This window comes from Vigna unguiculata, chromosome 1 (assembly GCF_037176805.1).
Source record: "Vigna unguiculata cultivar grain cowpea cultivar isolate G323 ecotype 2 chromosome 1, ASM3717680v1, whole genome shotgun sequence".
Classification (NCBI taxonomy): domain Eukaryota; kingdom Viridiplantae; phylum Streptophyta; class Magnoliopsida; order Fabales; family Fabaceae; genus Vigna; species Vigna unguiculata.
Genome location: NC_140792.1, coordinates 4,790,329 through 4,807,817, shown reverse-complemented (window position 1 = coordinate 4,807,817; position 17,489 = coordinate 4,790,329). Strand labels below are relative to the sequence as shown.

Here is a 17,489-nt window from a genome sequence, read left to right as displayed (position 1 = left end):
ACGGCAAGATCAATTATATACCTACCTATATCTTCTTTTTTATTTCTATTTTTGTCCCATCATATATGTTACAGAATCTTATATTTTGTTTTCTTTCTAAATATGTACATGTATAATATAATAGGAAGATGATAGTTTAACAAAAAAAATTTGACAAACTTTTGACAAATTACCTTTCTAAGTAAAAAAGATATTACTATTATTACTTTATTTTAATTAAAAAATAAAAAAAATACTCTATTTAATTTTATTTATAGAAATTTTGTCAAAAGTTTGTTAAAAAAAATTGTCAAAAGATAATTTTCCAATATAATAATCAGTATGTAGCAGTCAATTTCGTTACAGTAATCAACTTTATTTTTAGCATCATTCGCCCATACTAATGGGGTCACACTTTGGGCGTGGTGTAAGTAGATAAGGTAAGCCACCTGGTTCATCTCAACACCACTCCTTTTTCTGTATCCAGAAGTGTGTGCAAGAATACGGAACCAATCAGCACTTTCTACTGCATTATAAATGCAAGCCACCTGATTCCTTCCCACACTACAATTTCCCATTCAGTGAACAAAGCACAACAAAGAACAAAACTCAGAGCAGAAGATCATAATCCACAATGAGCACCGCCGCCGGAAAAGTAGTGTGTGTCACCGGCGCTTCCGGTTACATCGCTTCCTGGCTCGTCAAGTTTCTTCTCCAACGCGGCTACACCGTGAAGGCCACCGTTCGCGACCCAAGTATGTGCTTTTTTGTCTTCTATAGTTTTATGATTATTTGCTGCATTACTGTTTCGAAAAATGAAGATCGGATGAAATGTGATGCGCAGAGGATCCCAGAAAGGTGGATCACTTGCTTAGCCTCGATGGTGCGAAGGAGAGATTGCATCTCGTCAAGGCGAATCTTCTAGAAGAAGGTTCCTTTGACTCTGCCGTTCAAGGTTGTCACGCTGTGTTTCACACTGCTTCTCCCTTTTTTAACAATGCCAAAGATCCGCAGGTTTGCTTCGTTTGCGATTTGATTCGTGCATTTGTTTTTTTTTTTATCTGTGGCTGTGTAATGTTTTGTTTTTAATTTATCTATTGCAGACTGAGTTGTTGGATCCGGCAGTGAAGGGGACTCTGAATGTTCTGAGATCGTGTGTGAACTCGCCCACGCTGAAACGCGTCGTTTTAACTTCTTCTATTGCTGCAGTTGCGTACAGCGACAGGCCTAAAAACCCTGATGTAGTAGTTGACGAGACTTGGTATTCTGATCCGGAATACTGTAAGAGAACAGGGGTATGTGCTTCTCTCATTTTGTTCGTATGATATGAGAACAGCTTATTAGTTGTAGTTTTATATGCATTAGACAATTGACAGTGAACTTTGATACTTATATTTATTCAAATGTCAACGAAGTGTTATAATTTGTCATGTATATTGCGTTATCATGTTTTCACGTTTCTTTCTATTTCCTGTTTATGTTTTAGTTATGGTATAACCTTTCAAAGACTTTGGCCGAAGATGCTGCCTGGAAATTTGTGAAAGAAAACAACATCGACATGGTTACAATGAACCCAGCATTGGTTATTGGACCTCTCTTGCAACCAGAGCTTAACACCAGTGCTGCTATAGTTTTAAGTTTAGTTAATGGTAAGTAATTACTAATACTATTTATATACATTATGGTGCCTAATTTCTGTTGTTTGCTTTGTCTGCTTCTTGATTACAGAATGCAGTTTTTTCACCTAGAACTATGTTATGAGGGAAATGAAATGAGAAGGAAATATAAAATAATGAAACAGAGATTAAAATAGAATATGAAATGGAGTAGTTAATAATATGTTATAATTTTTCAACTCAAACTATGTTATGTTACTAATAAACGCTGCTGTTGCTGCTGCAGAGTATTACTTCTACAGAGAAAAATCGTTAGGGATAGAAAACAGAAGATAGTGAACTACTGCGCTTTATTATTCACTTGTCAGAGTCTTTAAGTAACAATAACAGTAACATTAGGAATCCTACTATCAAGAGATAATTGAAATTACAGGAACAATAACAGTAAAATATTAACTAAACCTGTTGGAAGCTTAACAAAACCAGTAACAAAGTTATTTGCTAAATATATGGTCTTTTTTCCAAGTACTTGGACTCATTAACCCCACACACTCACACACATGTACAGCCTTTATATGTTATAATTTTTCATTGCATAATTCTTGGATAATTGAAGAAACTGATCCATTGCTTTGACACAGGTGCGAAAACATTTAAAAATGATTCTTTGGGATGGGTCGACGTGAAAGATGTTGCCATGGCCCATATTCTAGCATATGAGAATGATTCAGCTAATGGAAGATATTTACTAGTTGAGAGAGTGACACACTTCGGAGACGCTGCGAAGATTTTACGAGATTTATACCCAACATTGCAAGTTGCAGAGAAGTGAGTATAATTATTTTGATAGTATCAAAATTGCATACATTTTATATGTATAAAAGGTGAACTAAATTCCCCGTCTGTTGGACCTTACTGTTTATTGCTTTATTTACTTGCTTCAAAATTGAACTTAGTGTCATACAGCATTCAGTGTTGACGATCTGAAACTATACAAAACCTCAGATTCTATAGGCTAAAACAGCATAACCTTCCTAACATGAGACTATATACCACTTCCAATTTGTCCTAATTTAAAATATCAATATATTGTAACCCATGCTTATTAAAAAAAAGATTAATTTACTAAAATTAGTTAGTTACTTACTGTAGAAGTGGTGTGGATCATAACTCTTGGCTGGGGATTAGATAATATAACGTCTTCATGCATAAATTTTTTAGGTATCCTGGATTTGAACATGTATTGATACATATTTTGAACTCTGGATGCATACTTGAGATTCTTAGTTCCACCATAATCTAATGACCAGCACTTTTCAGTCTTTCACGTCTCCAGTATGTTTTTGTAGCTAGTTGGAATTCATTAGTGAATTATATATTCATTAGATGAGGCCAAAAGAAAAACTTTGCACATGTAAGTATTTCGAAAAATTTTGTACTAGGTTATGGGCCCGATGAGACACTTCATTCGGTGGTCTAATTTTGTTTTGCATTTGTATAATTATAAGTAATTGGAGTTTTTGTTGTTTTGATTTTTCTAATACCTTTCTGTAAACAATATTTCCAGGTGTGAAGACGATAAGCCATGGGTACCAATATTTCAGGTTTCCAAGGAAAAAGCAAAGAGCTTGGGGATTGACTATATTCCTTTGGAAGTGAGCCTCAAGGACACTGTGGAGAGCTTGAAGGAAAAGAAGTTTCTCAAAGTTTGATGTTACCCTTAAAGAAACTTGGAAACCATCTTATGCCTATGCTTGAGTAAATTTAGTGTAAAATAAATTTAAATGGAAACTGGTGTTGGTACTTAAATAAGTGATTTGGTTCTTGGAGTGGTGACAAGTTTCAAACATGCGTGACCAGGTTAGAGTCTGCATGAGAGATTTTATCTCGTGATATTATATTAGTGTAAGATGTATGTTGCAACTAATGCCTCCATATATTTAATATATTTTATAATTTGCTAATTTTATCATTTGCAAGAAAATTCGTTGGTACGACCAATATTGATTGTTAGATCGGCAATGACAGATTTTATCAAAATCAAAATTTATTGGATTTTAAAATAATATATTTAAAATTTATATATTTATATATTTAATATTATTATGATTAATTTAATAAAAATAAATACATAGTTCAGTATATTTATAATTAAGCTTAAATACTTTTTTGGTTTTTATTTTCATAGTGTTTGTTGCAGATGGTCTTCATTTTAATAGAATTATGTTTAAAATGATTCTCATTTTGACCGAATGTTTAAAATGGTTCTCATTTTCGCAATTTGTGTTTTATTTGATCCTTTTCTGTGACGTCATTTAAATCATTAACGAAACATTGTATAGGTGACACAGTTTGTATTAGGGTGTGTTACGTGCCACCTGTACAATGTTTCGTTAATGATTTAAACGGCGTCACATAAAAGGACTAAATAAAACACAAATTGCGAAGATGATGACCATTATAAACATTCGGTATAAATGAGGACCATTTTAAACGTCCTGTTAAAATGAGGACCATCCGCGACGAACACTATGAAAATGAGGACCAAAAAGGTATTTAAGCCTTATAATTATTAAAGAAATTATACATATTTATCGGATGGTAAATGAATTATAATTAAATGTTTTAGTTAATTTTTTTATGTAAATAATTATATTATTTGAAAATATTTAATTTTCATTTTATTAACATGTATTTGATTTAAAAAATATTTACAAGCTTTCATTTCATTGTTATGCGATAAGCAACTATATTATCATGTTTTCATTTTCACCAGTAGTTTCTCTATCAATTTTAAAAAATAAATTTATTCTTTTGTTTTTATTAATATACCTATTTAAAAAATAAGTTTAAAACTAAAAAATAATTTATCATAATCTAATCAAAAGTTGAGAGGCATAATTACTAAAATCTATGATAATCAAGTTACAATTAAAAAATCGACTATGAAAAATCACATTGTACATTATTTCTTCTTTTATATTAATAAAAAATGAATATACAAAAAAGTTATGAAATAAAAAATAATGTTAAATATTAAACAATAGTTCACTATTAAGTGAAACAAGAGAAAATTATCTTATTTATTTATTTAATAATGAAAGAGAAAATATGAAAAAATAAGATAAAAATATTGGGTTTATGTCTAACTTTTTTTAGTAACAAAAAAAAAATAAACACAAGAAATACATACAACATATTAAAAACTCAAAAGACAATGAGAAAAATAAAAAAAATATCTTAATAATTTTATTTCTTTATATATTTAATTTTATATTTAATTATTTATTATTGTACTTTATAAAATAAAAAAAATATAATTTAATTTTTATTAATTTTGAATATAATATTATTTAATTTAAAAAATACAAATAATTTAAAAAGATTTAAAAATTTATATAATTTTAAAACACTTAAATATAAAATAATGAAAAAAAATAAAAAAAAAAAAATTGGTGGAGGAGGCCGTGGCCCCGCTGCCCCTTTCATCCTCTGCCGATGTAGATCGGTATTCTAAATCATATGCAAGTCAAAAGAATAAATGGTAAAAAATGTTAATTTGAGTATGAGTAAAATAATAATATGAATACTATTTTTATTGTTATGATATATGTAGTGTCTTAGGATTTTTTAAATAGATATTTACATATGCAAGTAATTAATATAGTTAAATAATTTTTGTACAGGGCACGTTTTAAGCTCTAAAATTTTTAATTTTTTAAAAAAATTTATAATCTGCCACGTGTCAGGGTAATGTCATGCTACGTGACAATATACAGTCATAACACGTGACAATAATACTCCAGTATTTTAAAACGATCTAATTTTGTCATTTTCCAATTTGAGACTAAATTAGTAAATAAACTTAATTACAACTTATATATACATATTACAACTTATATATACATGTTACTGTTATAAAATAAAGCTAATAATAAATAAGAGAAGAAAAGAAAAGATAATAGAAGAAAAAATAAACAATGACAGAATAGGGAGCAACTCTTATGTGTATTATTATTGATAGGAATGATCCTATTTATAGATACAACATGTAATCCATAAAAGAAACAAATCAACTTAGTTAATACAAATATTTACGTATAAAGAGTGATGAATCATATGAGTATTAATCATATAAATCATATGAATAAATGTATCAAATCAATGGACAATCATTCATTTATAACACTCCCCCTTGAATGTCCATTGATAAGAAAATGTGTCTCGTTAAAACCTTTATAGAAAAAACCCTTTGGGATTAAAAACCCATTGAAGGAAAAAGAGTACAACATTTTGTATTCTTTAATACAATATTCAATATTGTTCATCACATATTCCATTTTTCCCCCTCATTACATCATTAAGGTGACGACAGACAGTGACAAAACTTGGACAAAAAATTTAGGGGTGCCAATTTAAATTTTTTATATATAATTTATTGATTAAAAAATTGTTTCTTTTATTTAAACCATTTTCATATTACAATTCACACTTCTCAATTTTTAATCTTTCTAATTGATTGAATTCACGCAAAATGGGTATTCTAATTTCTAGTTCAATTCAAGATTATTCAACTAATTCATTGTATGCACTAGAAAACATAAAATCACAACATTTTATAATGTATGGTTATACTAATTTGAGAAAAATATAATTAGGGTTCATGTCAATTTCATAAAATAATCCTTAAAATCAAGTTAGTTTTCATACTAATTTAGGGAAAACTTAATTTAGAAGAAATATCATAATGGAAGAATCATAAATCTAACTTTCATAAATCATACTAGGATAGTAAGATACGGATTCAGGAGATCTTGTGAATGAGTTCTTTGATCTCTCTGTTCTCCCATCTCCATTTTTCAATTTATCTTTCTTTTTACATTTACATTTTATTAACGGCTTGCTATGAAAAAAACTTTATAATGAGATACAAAACCTTAATCCTTTATTAATCAAGATCCATCAAATTAATTTTTTTTTTTTAAATATATATATATATATATATATATATATATATATATATAACTACAAAAATAATATATAAATATAAATTTAAATATATATAAAAATTAAAATTAAAAAGCTTGGGCCAAAATAATATACTCAAATCTTATATATTTAATTATGATTACTAGTATAACAAAAGTATATATAATTTAGTATTGAAATCCTTGTATTTGATATGAAACTCATTTTAAATAAGTTTTTCTAACTTCATCTCTTTCCCTGAATATTCTCATATTTGAGAACGTTTTCTTATAATAAGTTTCAACGAATTAATATAAAACATTCCGCCTATAATTTAAAAGAATTAATATGAAATTTTCCACTTACAATTCTTTGAATCTTAAGAAATGGTCCTTTAATTCAACAATTGAATTCCTAGTATCATGCTTAAAAATATGTGAAGAAGTAAATTTGTATTGTTTTCATCTTCAAGGGTATCTTCCCTTTTATCACTTAAAACAAATGAATCTATTATTTTATTTTTCATCAATAATAACTATTTAAAAAAAATTAAGACTAAAAAATAATTTATCAAAATCCAATCAAAACTTGAGAGATGTAATTACTAAAAAAAAAATGATAATCAAGTCACATTTAAGAAATGGTTATGAAAAAACATATAATACCTAACTTTTCTTTTTATATTTATAAAAAACTAAATCTACAAAAAACTCATAAGATGAAAAAAAACTAAATATCAAACTAATATTTTCCTATCATGAGAAAATTATCTTTTTTTTATCTTAGAAGAGAACGAATGAGAACTGAGAGCGGGAGACAATAAATTTATGCAAGAGTAATAAATGAATAATATACCTGAGAAACTTCAAATGAGAGAGAACAAAAAAATATCTCAATAAATTTTATTATTCCTTATTATGTTTAATTTTTTATTTTATTATTTATTAATATTAAATATTATATTTTATAAAAAATAAAAATCAATTTAAAAAATAAAAATAAAAATAAAAATATTTAAAAAAAGGTAAAAAATCTTGGGGGGCCATGGCCCCCCGTGGACTTTAGAAGGTCCGCCACTAGTCACATGCAAGGTCCGCCGTTGGTGACGGAGTTTGAACTTGTGAATCATTTGCTCAAAAGTTCTTCTTGGCAAAACCTTTATAAATAGGTCTGCCATATTTTAACATGAATGAAGTTTTGGATATCTATATCATTCTTTCAATTGAACAATACACTATTGTCTTCATATATGATTGTTGATTCCACCTTTGTCGGGAATAGTCACAAGTTTCTTGCACATGTTGAATTACAGACCTTAACCAAACATATTCACAACTTTCCTCGATATTCTGTATGATTAAACGATGTTGCTACTATGGTTTGTTTCATATACATCATGAAACCATTGTGCTACCACATGTGAACAAACATCTTGTTTGTCAACTATTGAGACATTGTGAGAATATGTAAAATAACATGCATATACATAACCCATTAAGTTTGATTTTGAATCATTTGGATGGAATAAACTCATATTCATAGTACCCTTAAGGTAACAAAATATATGTTTCAATCCAAACCATTTTCTTCTTGTAGTTGAACAAGTATATTTTGCTTAACAAATTTACAGCAAATGCAATATCATATTGAGTATAATTAGCAAGATACATTAGTGTTTCTATGACATTAAGATATGGTGCTTTTGAACCAAGAAGATCTTCATCATTTTCTTGAGGTCTAAGAAGAGTATTTATCAACATCTAACAACCTCACAACTATTAGAGTGCATAATGAATGTGACTTGTCCATTTAGAACATTTTACGCACCTTATAGGATAAAATTTTCATTAATTAATATCGCATAATTTCCAAGTTTAGTTGACGACGGGGACATTAAAAATATAACTCCACTATCAAACAGGAAATCAATGAATAGAATGGCTTTTCTTGCTTGTGTTGTCAAAGAGTGCAAACCAAACGGCCTAGGGGACATGCTCATCACTATTAAGGTTATTTTTGATTTACTGATTTTGGTGCACTCCATTATTTAGTTGTTGCTTATGTGTAAAATGACTCTGTCAGGACCCTACTGATACAGCCAAGGCAAGCCTACACAACAAAGTTCTATCAGATCGTGAGTTTGGTAGTGACATTGGTGTTGGCTCTGTATTATTGTTGAAAGAAGTAAGTGAACTATGAAATAATTTCTCTTGATTACTTTTCCTCTTCTTGTACAATAACTTATTAAACTTTATGAATTTTGATTCAATAGGTTGCTATATTCAGACCTTTTGGGTACCTCAACATCACACTTAGGAACATTGTCAAGGTAAATAAGTAATCTTCACACAAATATGATTTTTTTAATTCATACCGTGTGTTTAAGTCACAATATAACCATTCACGACATTTGTAGGTTTTCAAGTATGACATCACTCATCCAACTGAAGAAGAAGTTCAAACTTCTATGCCTGTGGTGCGACTTAACTATGTTGTCAAACAAAATGTGGAAATTGATGCCCAGCCTAGTAAAAATTCCAGTCCAAACGCAAATGACAACACAAATATGGGACCCAATTTGTAGCCCAACGTGGAGCCTACTAACACGGCTAATGTGGAGGATATACTGCAGAGGATGGTTCCTCCATCCATAAATATTCCATGTGTTGAGGTTGGGGAGAGTTCCAAAGTTCAATCTTCTGTTCTGGATAATATATCACTCACCTAACTCATTAGTGTTTAATGTCTTCAATCTTTAGGTTATTTATATTAAACTTATTTTATCACTGTCATATCCATTTCACTGTCAGTTTAACTTATTATATGATCATCTATGTACAAATAATTGTTGACCACTGACAAAGATTTTGCACACCTTCATAATTTCTGATATATGAAAAAGGTTATAGTATGAAACTCACTTACAATAAATCACATAAATAGAGTAAAATTTAATGTAGGCACTATCCATGATGAATCTATGGGAAAGTTGTGGTACAAGTGGAATATAACATACATGCCTAACACTGACAATAATAATTGGTTATCAATGAAGTATTAAGTGTTGACCTACAATAAACATTTTGCACACCTTCCAAATTCGTGGTCTTTGATAACATAAATTCTACGAAAGTTAACATTACCAAAGTAGGCGTGTGATAATTGATAATAACTACTCCATGAAATATAACACCTTTATTGCGTATATGGAATATATTAAACAACAACAAACTACGTGTAGCATAATTCATCCACAACTCCAACATGATATTTTTGTTATCTGTATTCAAATTATATGATGACTCAAGAACAATTAATTAGTGACCTGGTTCAAAAAATTGGACATAATAACTCTTAAATTTTTAAATGTAGATCAATCATATTAAGTGTTGACCTGTGAACAACATCTTACACATAATTAATCATTTGTCATCTGTGTGGTAACCAAGATGACTAAATTTTGGACCACATATGTATTCGTTGTTCACCTGTTATAAAATTTAGTTGCACTCAGTCAAAATTAAGATGAACAACATCCAACTATCACTTAACATAAACCACACAGAATTCCACAAATCAATGACTAAGCCACACAAGGAAATTTTCATCAATCACGACAACAATGTCTAAACATAAAAAAAACCAAATTTAGCAATAGAAATCCAAATTACAACAAACCTCAAATCTCTAAATCAACTACTTATTGCGCTTCCTCCCACTAAATGTTGCAAAAGGAGTTCTTATTGCTATACTCCTAACACACAACCGAGGACCCTCCCTTCGTCGGACATACATGTTGCTTTGTTCAGATTCTTGTGTTTCCTGATTTGGAAATTGAACTTCTTCCACATGACCCCTGTCACCAGAATTGCCAAATTCAATGCAGCTAGTGGGGTGGTTCGAATTAGGTGTTTGCGAATGACCAGCACTTGCTTCACCAAACTCAGAAAAATTCATTTTGCCCTGCTGATGCTGGCTCTGGTTCTTCCTCTCAATCATCATTACATTCAAGTCTTCAAGTTCTTTTTGCAATTCCCCTAGCACACTTTCTTGTTGTTCGACAACTTTAATTAAGTCAACTATTTTAGTACCCTTAGTTTGACGTCCGTATACCTCAAAACCTTCTTTAACGAAGGGATTGGTCAGCTCTTCTGCAGAGGCAGCAACATCTGCAACAACCTGAAACAATTCACAACAAGCTTCAATCAATATAGATGATAGATTTAGGAAAAAAATCAAACAACAAAATACCCAACTTACAGTGTTATTTGTCAAACTTCTTTTAATTACATTGTCCCATGCTTTCATTTCCATCCAATGCAAGATTCTGGGAAACTTTGTCGTGCGCTGACAGTCCTTTAAATTCGGTATCAAAAAATGGTCAAAAGACCATAACTGCCACAATTGTAATCAAAATCAGTCATAACTCATAACCAAATATTTTAAACGGATCAAACAAGTTCTAAATTAATTTAAAATACAATACCTGTAACAAATAAACACATCCAGCTACGTGGAAGTGTTTGGTACTTTGTTTCTCCTTCAAGAACAATTTTGCTTCACATATACTGCCAACCAAAAACTCATACACCACTCGACCCCAATTAAATTTCCCATACTACCAAGGTCATCAACAATGTTAAACAAAATAGAAAAAACTGTTCCACTACGATTGGGCAACAAAAACTCAGAAATTGCTAACAAAACGTAAAGCTTACCAAAATCCTCTAAACAAAGCACTTTAATATGTTTCAACATGTAATCATATACCATTTCGATATCAACAACTTTGGAAGCTCCAAATAAATTCCTTAAATCACTATTTAACCCTTCCTGGTTTAAATCAATGTTCTCACCAACCACCCTCAAACCTAGACCAAGACATACATCTAAATAAGTAAATCCAACAACTTCTGCACTCATGCGAAACCCCCCCAACCTTTCCACCCACCTACTGATTAATGGAGTCAAAAGATTCCTAGGTATTTTAACAGACTCTGTCAACTCAACCATCCATCCAAATGGTGTTCCTCGGATAAATGATTTTTGCTCATCTGTTAACTTGTTATTCAAACTACCAATCAATTTTGTCCGGCATGAATGCCTAAAATAGATCTGGAACAAAAAAAAAAGTTATGTCATTTTTATCATAACAAATTTGAAAATAAATTGAAATCCAAAATTTATCATACCTTGCGGTCAACATTGAATTCACTTCCCTCACGGAATGCAGCCATATTTATGACCTGAATACATAATTTCATCAAACATATAATTTAAAATGAAATCACACTACCCATACATAATCACCCCATAATCAACTATTGAGTGCTATCACATGAAAGATCAAAAAAATTCAGTCATACCAAACGCTTCCCTAATATTCAGCACATGTCATCAGTTGTGACCAAACAGGTCATCAGTCATACATCACAAAACTGTAATCAAGTTGGCAATGAAACCACATCTAAGGAATAATTACAAATTAACTCACATTATCCAAACAGAATGACCCAATAATCAGTTGTGGAATAAAATAGTATGGAAGTTAAAAAGATTGAGTCCACCCACATGAATGCAAAAAATGCAACACAACTCATCACTTGGATGCACACAAGTCATCATCAATAAATCACACAACTTTAATCCACTTGGGTTTGAAACCACACCAAAGAGATAACTACATATGAATGCATACTACCCATACTTAATCACCCCATAATCAACTATTGAGTGCTATCACATGAAAGCTCAAAAAAATTCAGTCATACCAAACGCTTCCAGAATATTCAACACAGGTCATCAGTTGTGACCACACAGGTCATCAGTCATATATCATGAAAGTGTAATCAAGTTGGCAATGAAACCACATCTAAGGAATAATTACAAATTAACTCACATTATCCAAACAGAATGACCCAATAATCAGTTGTGGAATAAAATAGTTTGGAAGTTAAAAAGATTGAGTCCACCCACATGAATGCAAAAAATGCAGCACAACTCATCACTTGGATGCACACAAGTCATCATCAATAAATCACACAACTTTAATCCACTTGGGTTTGAAACCACACCAAAGAGATAACTACATATGAATGCATACTACCCATACTTAATCACCCCATAATCAACTATTGAGTGCTATCACATGAAAGCTAAAAAAAATTCAGTCATACCAAACGCTTCCAGAATATTCAACACAGGTCATCAGTGGTGACCACACAGGTCACCAGTCATACATCACGCAAGTGTAATCAAGTTGGCAATGAAACCACATCTAAGGAATAATTACAAATTAACTCACATTATCCAAACAGAATGACCCAATAATCAGTTGTGGAATAAAATAGTATAGAAGTTAAAAAGATTGAGTCCACCCACATGATTGCAAAAAATGCAGCACAACTCATCACAACGATGCATACAAGTCATCATGAATAAATCATACAACTTTAATCCACTTGGGTTTGAAACCACACCAAAGAGATAACTACATATGAATGCATATTACCCATACTTAATCACCTGCATATTACCCATACTTAATCACCCCATAATCAACTATTGACTGCTATGAATTCAAAAAATTGAGTGAAACCTCATTCTTGCACAAAATGCAGCACAGGTCATCACTTGTGAGCAAACAGGTCATCACAATAAAATAACACAGATTTCATCAACCTAGTTAGAAAACTAGTAGTCATGCATCTATCAAAGCACCAAAATCAAAGAAAAGGAAAAATAACACAAACATACCAACCACCGCCTGAATCCAACAACTGAAAGCACCACAAACCCTAACTTCGCAAGCTTCGTGGAGGATTACAATGTTGTGGTCATTCACTTGTACAAGATAGATGTTAAATTTGTCTTCAAACAATAAGTCACTTGACTATGCCGGCGAAAACCAAAAAAAATTCTCAGTTCCTTAACCAAAAAACCCACAACGACGACTTTGGAAAAAGATACCACAAACCTGTTGCCGTAGTGGAGAAACGCACAAAAATAAAACATACCTACGAACCACGAAGCTGAATCCAACAATGGAGACAAGAAAAACCCTAACTCTGGCAGGAACGTCTTCTCCCTTCGTCTTCTCTCTTCGTCTTCTCCCTTTGTCTTTTTCGACTCACTAACACACGTATTCTCCTTTCTTCCTTTCTCCATTCTTCCTTTCTCCTTTCTTCCTTTCTTCCTTTCTTCCTTTCTCCTTTCGAGTGGGTTTTTCCTTTCTTTCTTTCTCTTCTCTTTTCACCTTTTTGCCGTCTCCGCGCAACCCACTCTCCACACGAAAACCTAATTTCCTACCCTTTCAATTAAGACGCCTTAACCCACTCTCGAAAAACGGCTTCTGACCCGATTATTCACACCCAAACCCACTCTCCGCTACAAGCCACGTTTCAAGTAAAATGTTTCAAAAAAATTAATTTTAATTTAAAAAATTAAATCCATCTATGCATGCCATGTCATAGAGTCAAGGTTGGAGTCAAATTAAGGGATCAGCATATCATTTTCCATCAACTTTATTTTCAGCATCATTCGCCCATACTAATGGGGTCACACTTTGGGCGTGGTGTAAGTAGATAGTGTAAGTAGATAAGGTAAGCCACCTGGTTCATCTCAAGACCACTTCTTTTTCTGTATCCAGAAGTGTGTGCCAGAATATGGAACCAATCAGCACTTCCTACTGCATTATAAATGCAAGCCACGTGATTCCTTCCAACACTACAATTTCCCATTCAGTGAACAAAGCACAACAAAGAACAAAGCTCAGAGCAGAAGATCATAATCCACAATGAGCACCGCCGCTGGAAAAGTAGTGTGTGTCACCGGCGCTTCCGGTTACATCGCTTCCTGGCTCGTCAAGTTTCTTCTCCAACGCGGCTACACCGTGAAGGCCACCGTTCGCGACCCAAGTATGTGCTTTTTTGTCTTCTGTAGTTTTATGATTATTTGCTGCATTACTGTTTCGAAAAATGAAGATCGGATGAAATGTGATGCGCAGAGGATCCCAGAAAGGTGGATCACTTGCTTAGCCTCGATGGTGCGAAGGAGAGATTGCATCTCGTCAAGGCGAATCTTCTAGAAGAAGGTTCCTTTGACTCTGCCGTTCAAGGTTGTCACGCTGTGTTTCACACTGCTTCTCCCTTTTTTAACAATGCCAAAGATCCGCAGGTTTGCTTCGTTTGCGATTTGATTCGTGCATTTGTTTTTCTTTTTAATCTGTGGCTGTGTAATGTTTTGTTTTTAATTTATCTATTGCAGACTGAGTTGTTGGATCCGGCAGTGAAGGGGACTCTGAATGTTCTGAAATCGTGTGTGAACTCGCCCACGCTGAAACGCGTCGTTTTAACTTCTTCTATTGCTGCAGTTGCGTTCAGCGACAGGCCTAAAAACCCTGATGTAGTAGTTGACGAGACTTGGTATTCTGATCCGGAATACTGTAAGAGAACAGGGGTATGTGCTTCTCTCATTTTGTTCGTATGATATGAGAACAGCTTATTAGTTGTAGTTTTATATGCATTAGACAATTGACAGTGAACTTTGATACTTATATTTATTCAAATGTCAACGAAGTGTTATAATTTGTCATGTATATTGCGTTATCATGTTTTCACGTTTCTTTCTATTTCCTGTTTATGCTTTAGTTATGGTATAACCTTTCAAAGACTTTGGCCGAAGATGCTGCCTGGAAATTTGTGAAAGAAAACAATATCGACATGGTTACAATGAACCCAGCATTGGTTATTGGACCTCTCTTGCAACCAGAGCTTAACACTAGTTCTGCTATAGTTTTAAGTTTAGTTAATGGTACGTAATTACTATTTATATACATTATGGTGCATAATTTCTGTTGTTTGCTTTGTCTGCTTCTTGATTACAGAAGGCAGTTTTTTCACCTAGAACTATGTTATGAGTGAAATGAAATGAAAAGGAAATATAAAATAATGAAACAGAGATTAAAATAGAACATGAAATGGAGTACTTAATAATATGTTATAATTTTTCAACTCAAACTATGATTTGTTACTAATAAACGCTGCTGTTGCTGCTGCAGAGTATTACTTCTGCAGAGAAAAAGCGTTAGGGATAGAAAACAGAAGAGAATGATAGTGAACTACTGCGCTTTATTATTTACTTATCAGAGTCTTTAAGTAGGCAAATTCAAACCGTAAATAGCTAGACATTAGGAATCCTACTATGAAGAGATAATTGAAATTACAGGAACAATAACAGTAAAATATTAACTAAACCTGTTGGAAGCTTAACAAAACCAGTAACAAAGTTATTTGAATATATGGTCTTTTTTCCAACTACTTGGTCTCATTAACCCCACACACTCACACACATGTACAGCCTTTATATGTTATAATTTTTCACTGCATAATTCTTGGATAATTGAAGAAACTGATCCATCGCCTTGACACAGGTACGAAAACATTTAAAAATAATTCTCTGGGATGGGTCGACGTGAAAGATGTTGCCATGGCCCATATTCTAGCATATGAGAATGATTCAGCTAATGGAAGATATTTACTAGTTGAGAGAGTGGCACACTTCGGAGACGCTGCGAAGATTTTACGAGATTTATACCCAGCATTGCAAGTTGCAGAGAAGTGAGTATAATTATTTTGATAGTATCAAAATTGCATACATTTTATATATATAAAAGGTGAACTAAATTCCCCGTCTGTTGTACCTTACTGTTTATTGCTTTATTTACTTGCTTCAAAATTGAATTAAGTGTCATGTGTGCATTCAGTGTTGACGATCTGAAACTATACAAAACCTCAGATTCTATAGGCTAAAACAGCATAACCTTCCTAACATGAGACTATATACCATTACCAATTTGTCCTAATTTAAAATATCAATATATTGTAACCCATGCTTATAAAAAAAATATTAATTTACTAAAATTAGTTAGTTACTTACTGTAGAAGTGGTGTGGATCATAACTCTTGGGTGGGGATTATATATTATAACGTCTTTATGCATAAATATTTTAGGAATCCTGGATTTGAACATGTATTGATACATATTTTGAACTCTGGATACATACTTGAGATTCTTAGTTCCACCATAATCTAATGGCCAGCACTCTGGATACATGTTTTTGTAGCCAGTTGGAATTCATTAGTGAATTATATGTTCATTAGATGCGGCCAAAAGAAAAACTTTGCACATGTAAATATTTCGAAAAATTTTGTATTAGGTCATGGGCCCGACGTGACACTTCATTCGGTGGTCTAATTTTGTTTTGCATTTGTATAATTATAAGTAATTGGAGTTTTTGTTGTTTTGATTTTTCTAATACCTTTCTGTCAACAATATTGTCAGGTGTGAAGACGATAAGCCATGGGTACCAATATTTCAGGTTTCCAAGGAAAAAGCAAAGAGTTTGGGAATTGACTATATTCCTTTGGAAGTGAGCCTCAAGGACACTGTGGAGAGCTTGAAGGAAAAGAAGTTTCTCAAAGTTTGATCTTATCCTTAAAGAAACGTGGAAACCTTCTTATGCCTATGCTTTGCCTATGCTTGAGTAAATTTAGTATAAAATAAATTTGAATGGAAACTGGTGTTTGGTGTTAGTACTTAAATAAGTGATTTGATTCTTGGAGTGGTGACAAGTTTCAAACATGCGTGACAATGTTCGAGTGTGCATCAGACATTGTATCTCGTGATATTATATTAGTGTAAGATGTTTGTTGCAACTAATGCATCCATGTACTTAATCTATTTTTATCATTTGCTAATTTTATCATTTGCAAGAAAATTCGTCGGTACGATCAATATTGATTGTTAGATCGGTATTCTAAATCATATGTAAGTCAGAAGAATAAATGGTAAAAAATGTTAATTTGAGTACGATGACGAGTAAAATAATAATATGAATAATATTTTTATTGTTATAATATATGTAGA

General features: G+C 31.9%; 2 protein-coding genes across 2 annotated transcripts; both read left to right on the top strand.

Annotated features, from left to right (window-relative positions):
- The first annotated feature begins 498 nt into the window (after window positions 1-498).
- LOC114187119 (cinnamoyl-CoA reductase CAD2-like) lies at window positions 499-3,559 on the top strand. The gene is made up of 6 exons (XM_028075256.2): window positions 499-734; window positions 824-993; window positions 1,083-1,274; window positions 1,466-1,628; window positions 2,237-2,423; window positions 3,163-3,559. Exons 1-6 carry the CDS (start codon window positions 614-616, stop codon window positions 3,305-3,307), a joined length of 978 nt encoding a protein of 325 aa, XP_027931057.1. The 5' UTR covers window positions 499-613; the 3' UTR covers window positions 3,308-3,559.
- Window positions 3,560-14,253: 10,694 nt separating this feature from the next.
- Window positions 14,254-17,282, top strand: LOC114187129 (cinnamoyl-CoA reductase CAD2-like). Its single transcript, XM_028075265.2, has 6 exons — window positions 14,254-14,479; window positions 14,569-14,738; window positions 14,829-15,020; window positions 15,212-15,374; window positions 15,994-16,180; window positions 16,905-17,282. The coding sequence occupies exons 1-6, from the start codon at window positions 14,359-14,361 to the stop codon at window positions 17,047-17,049; spliced, it is 978 nt and encodes a 325-aa protein (XP_027931066.1). The 5' UTR covers window positions 14,254-14,358; the 3' UTR covers window positions 17,050-17,282.
- The last annotated feature ends 207 nt before the right edge of the window (window positions 17,283-17,489 follow it).

Coding starts and splice junctions, on each gene's coding strand:
- LOC114187129 (XM_028075265.2), top strand. CDS start 14,359: ATGAGCACCGCCGCTGGAAAAGTAGTGTGTGTCACCGGCGCTTCCGGT. Junction 14,480..14,568: donor GGCCACCGTTCGCGACCCAA/GTATGTGCTTTT, acceptor TGTGATGCGCAG/AGGATCCCAGAAAGGTGGAT. Junction 15,021..15,211: donor AATACTGTAAGAGAACAGGG/GTATGTGCTTCT, acceptor TTTATGCTTTAG/TTATGGTATAACCTTTCAAA.
- LOC114187119 (XM_028075256.2), top strand. CDS start 614: ATGAGCACCGCCGCCGGAAAAGTAGTGTGTGTCACCGGCGCTTCCGGT. Junction 735..823: donor GGCCACCGTTCGCGACCCAA/GTATGTGCTTTT, acceptor TGTGATGCGCAG/AGGATCCCAGAAAGGTGGAT. Junction 2,424..3,162: donor ACATTGCAAGTTGCAGAGAA/GTGAGTATAATT, acceptor CAATATTTCCAG/GTGTGAAGACGATAAGCCAT.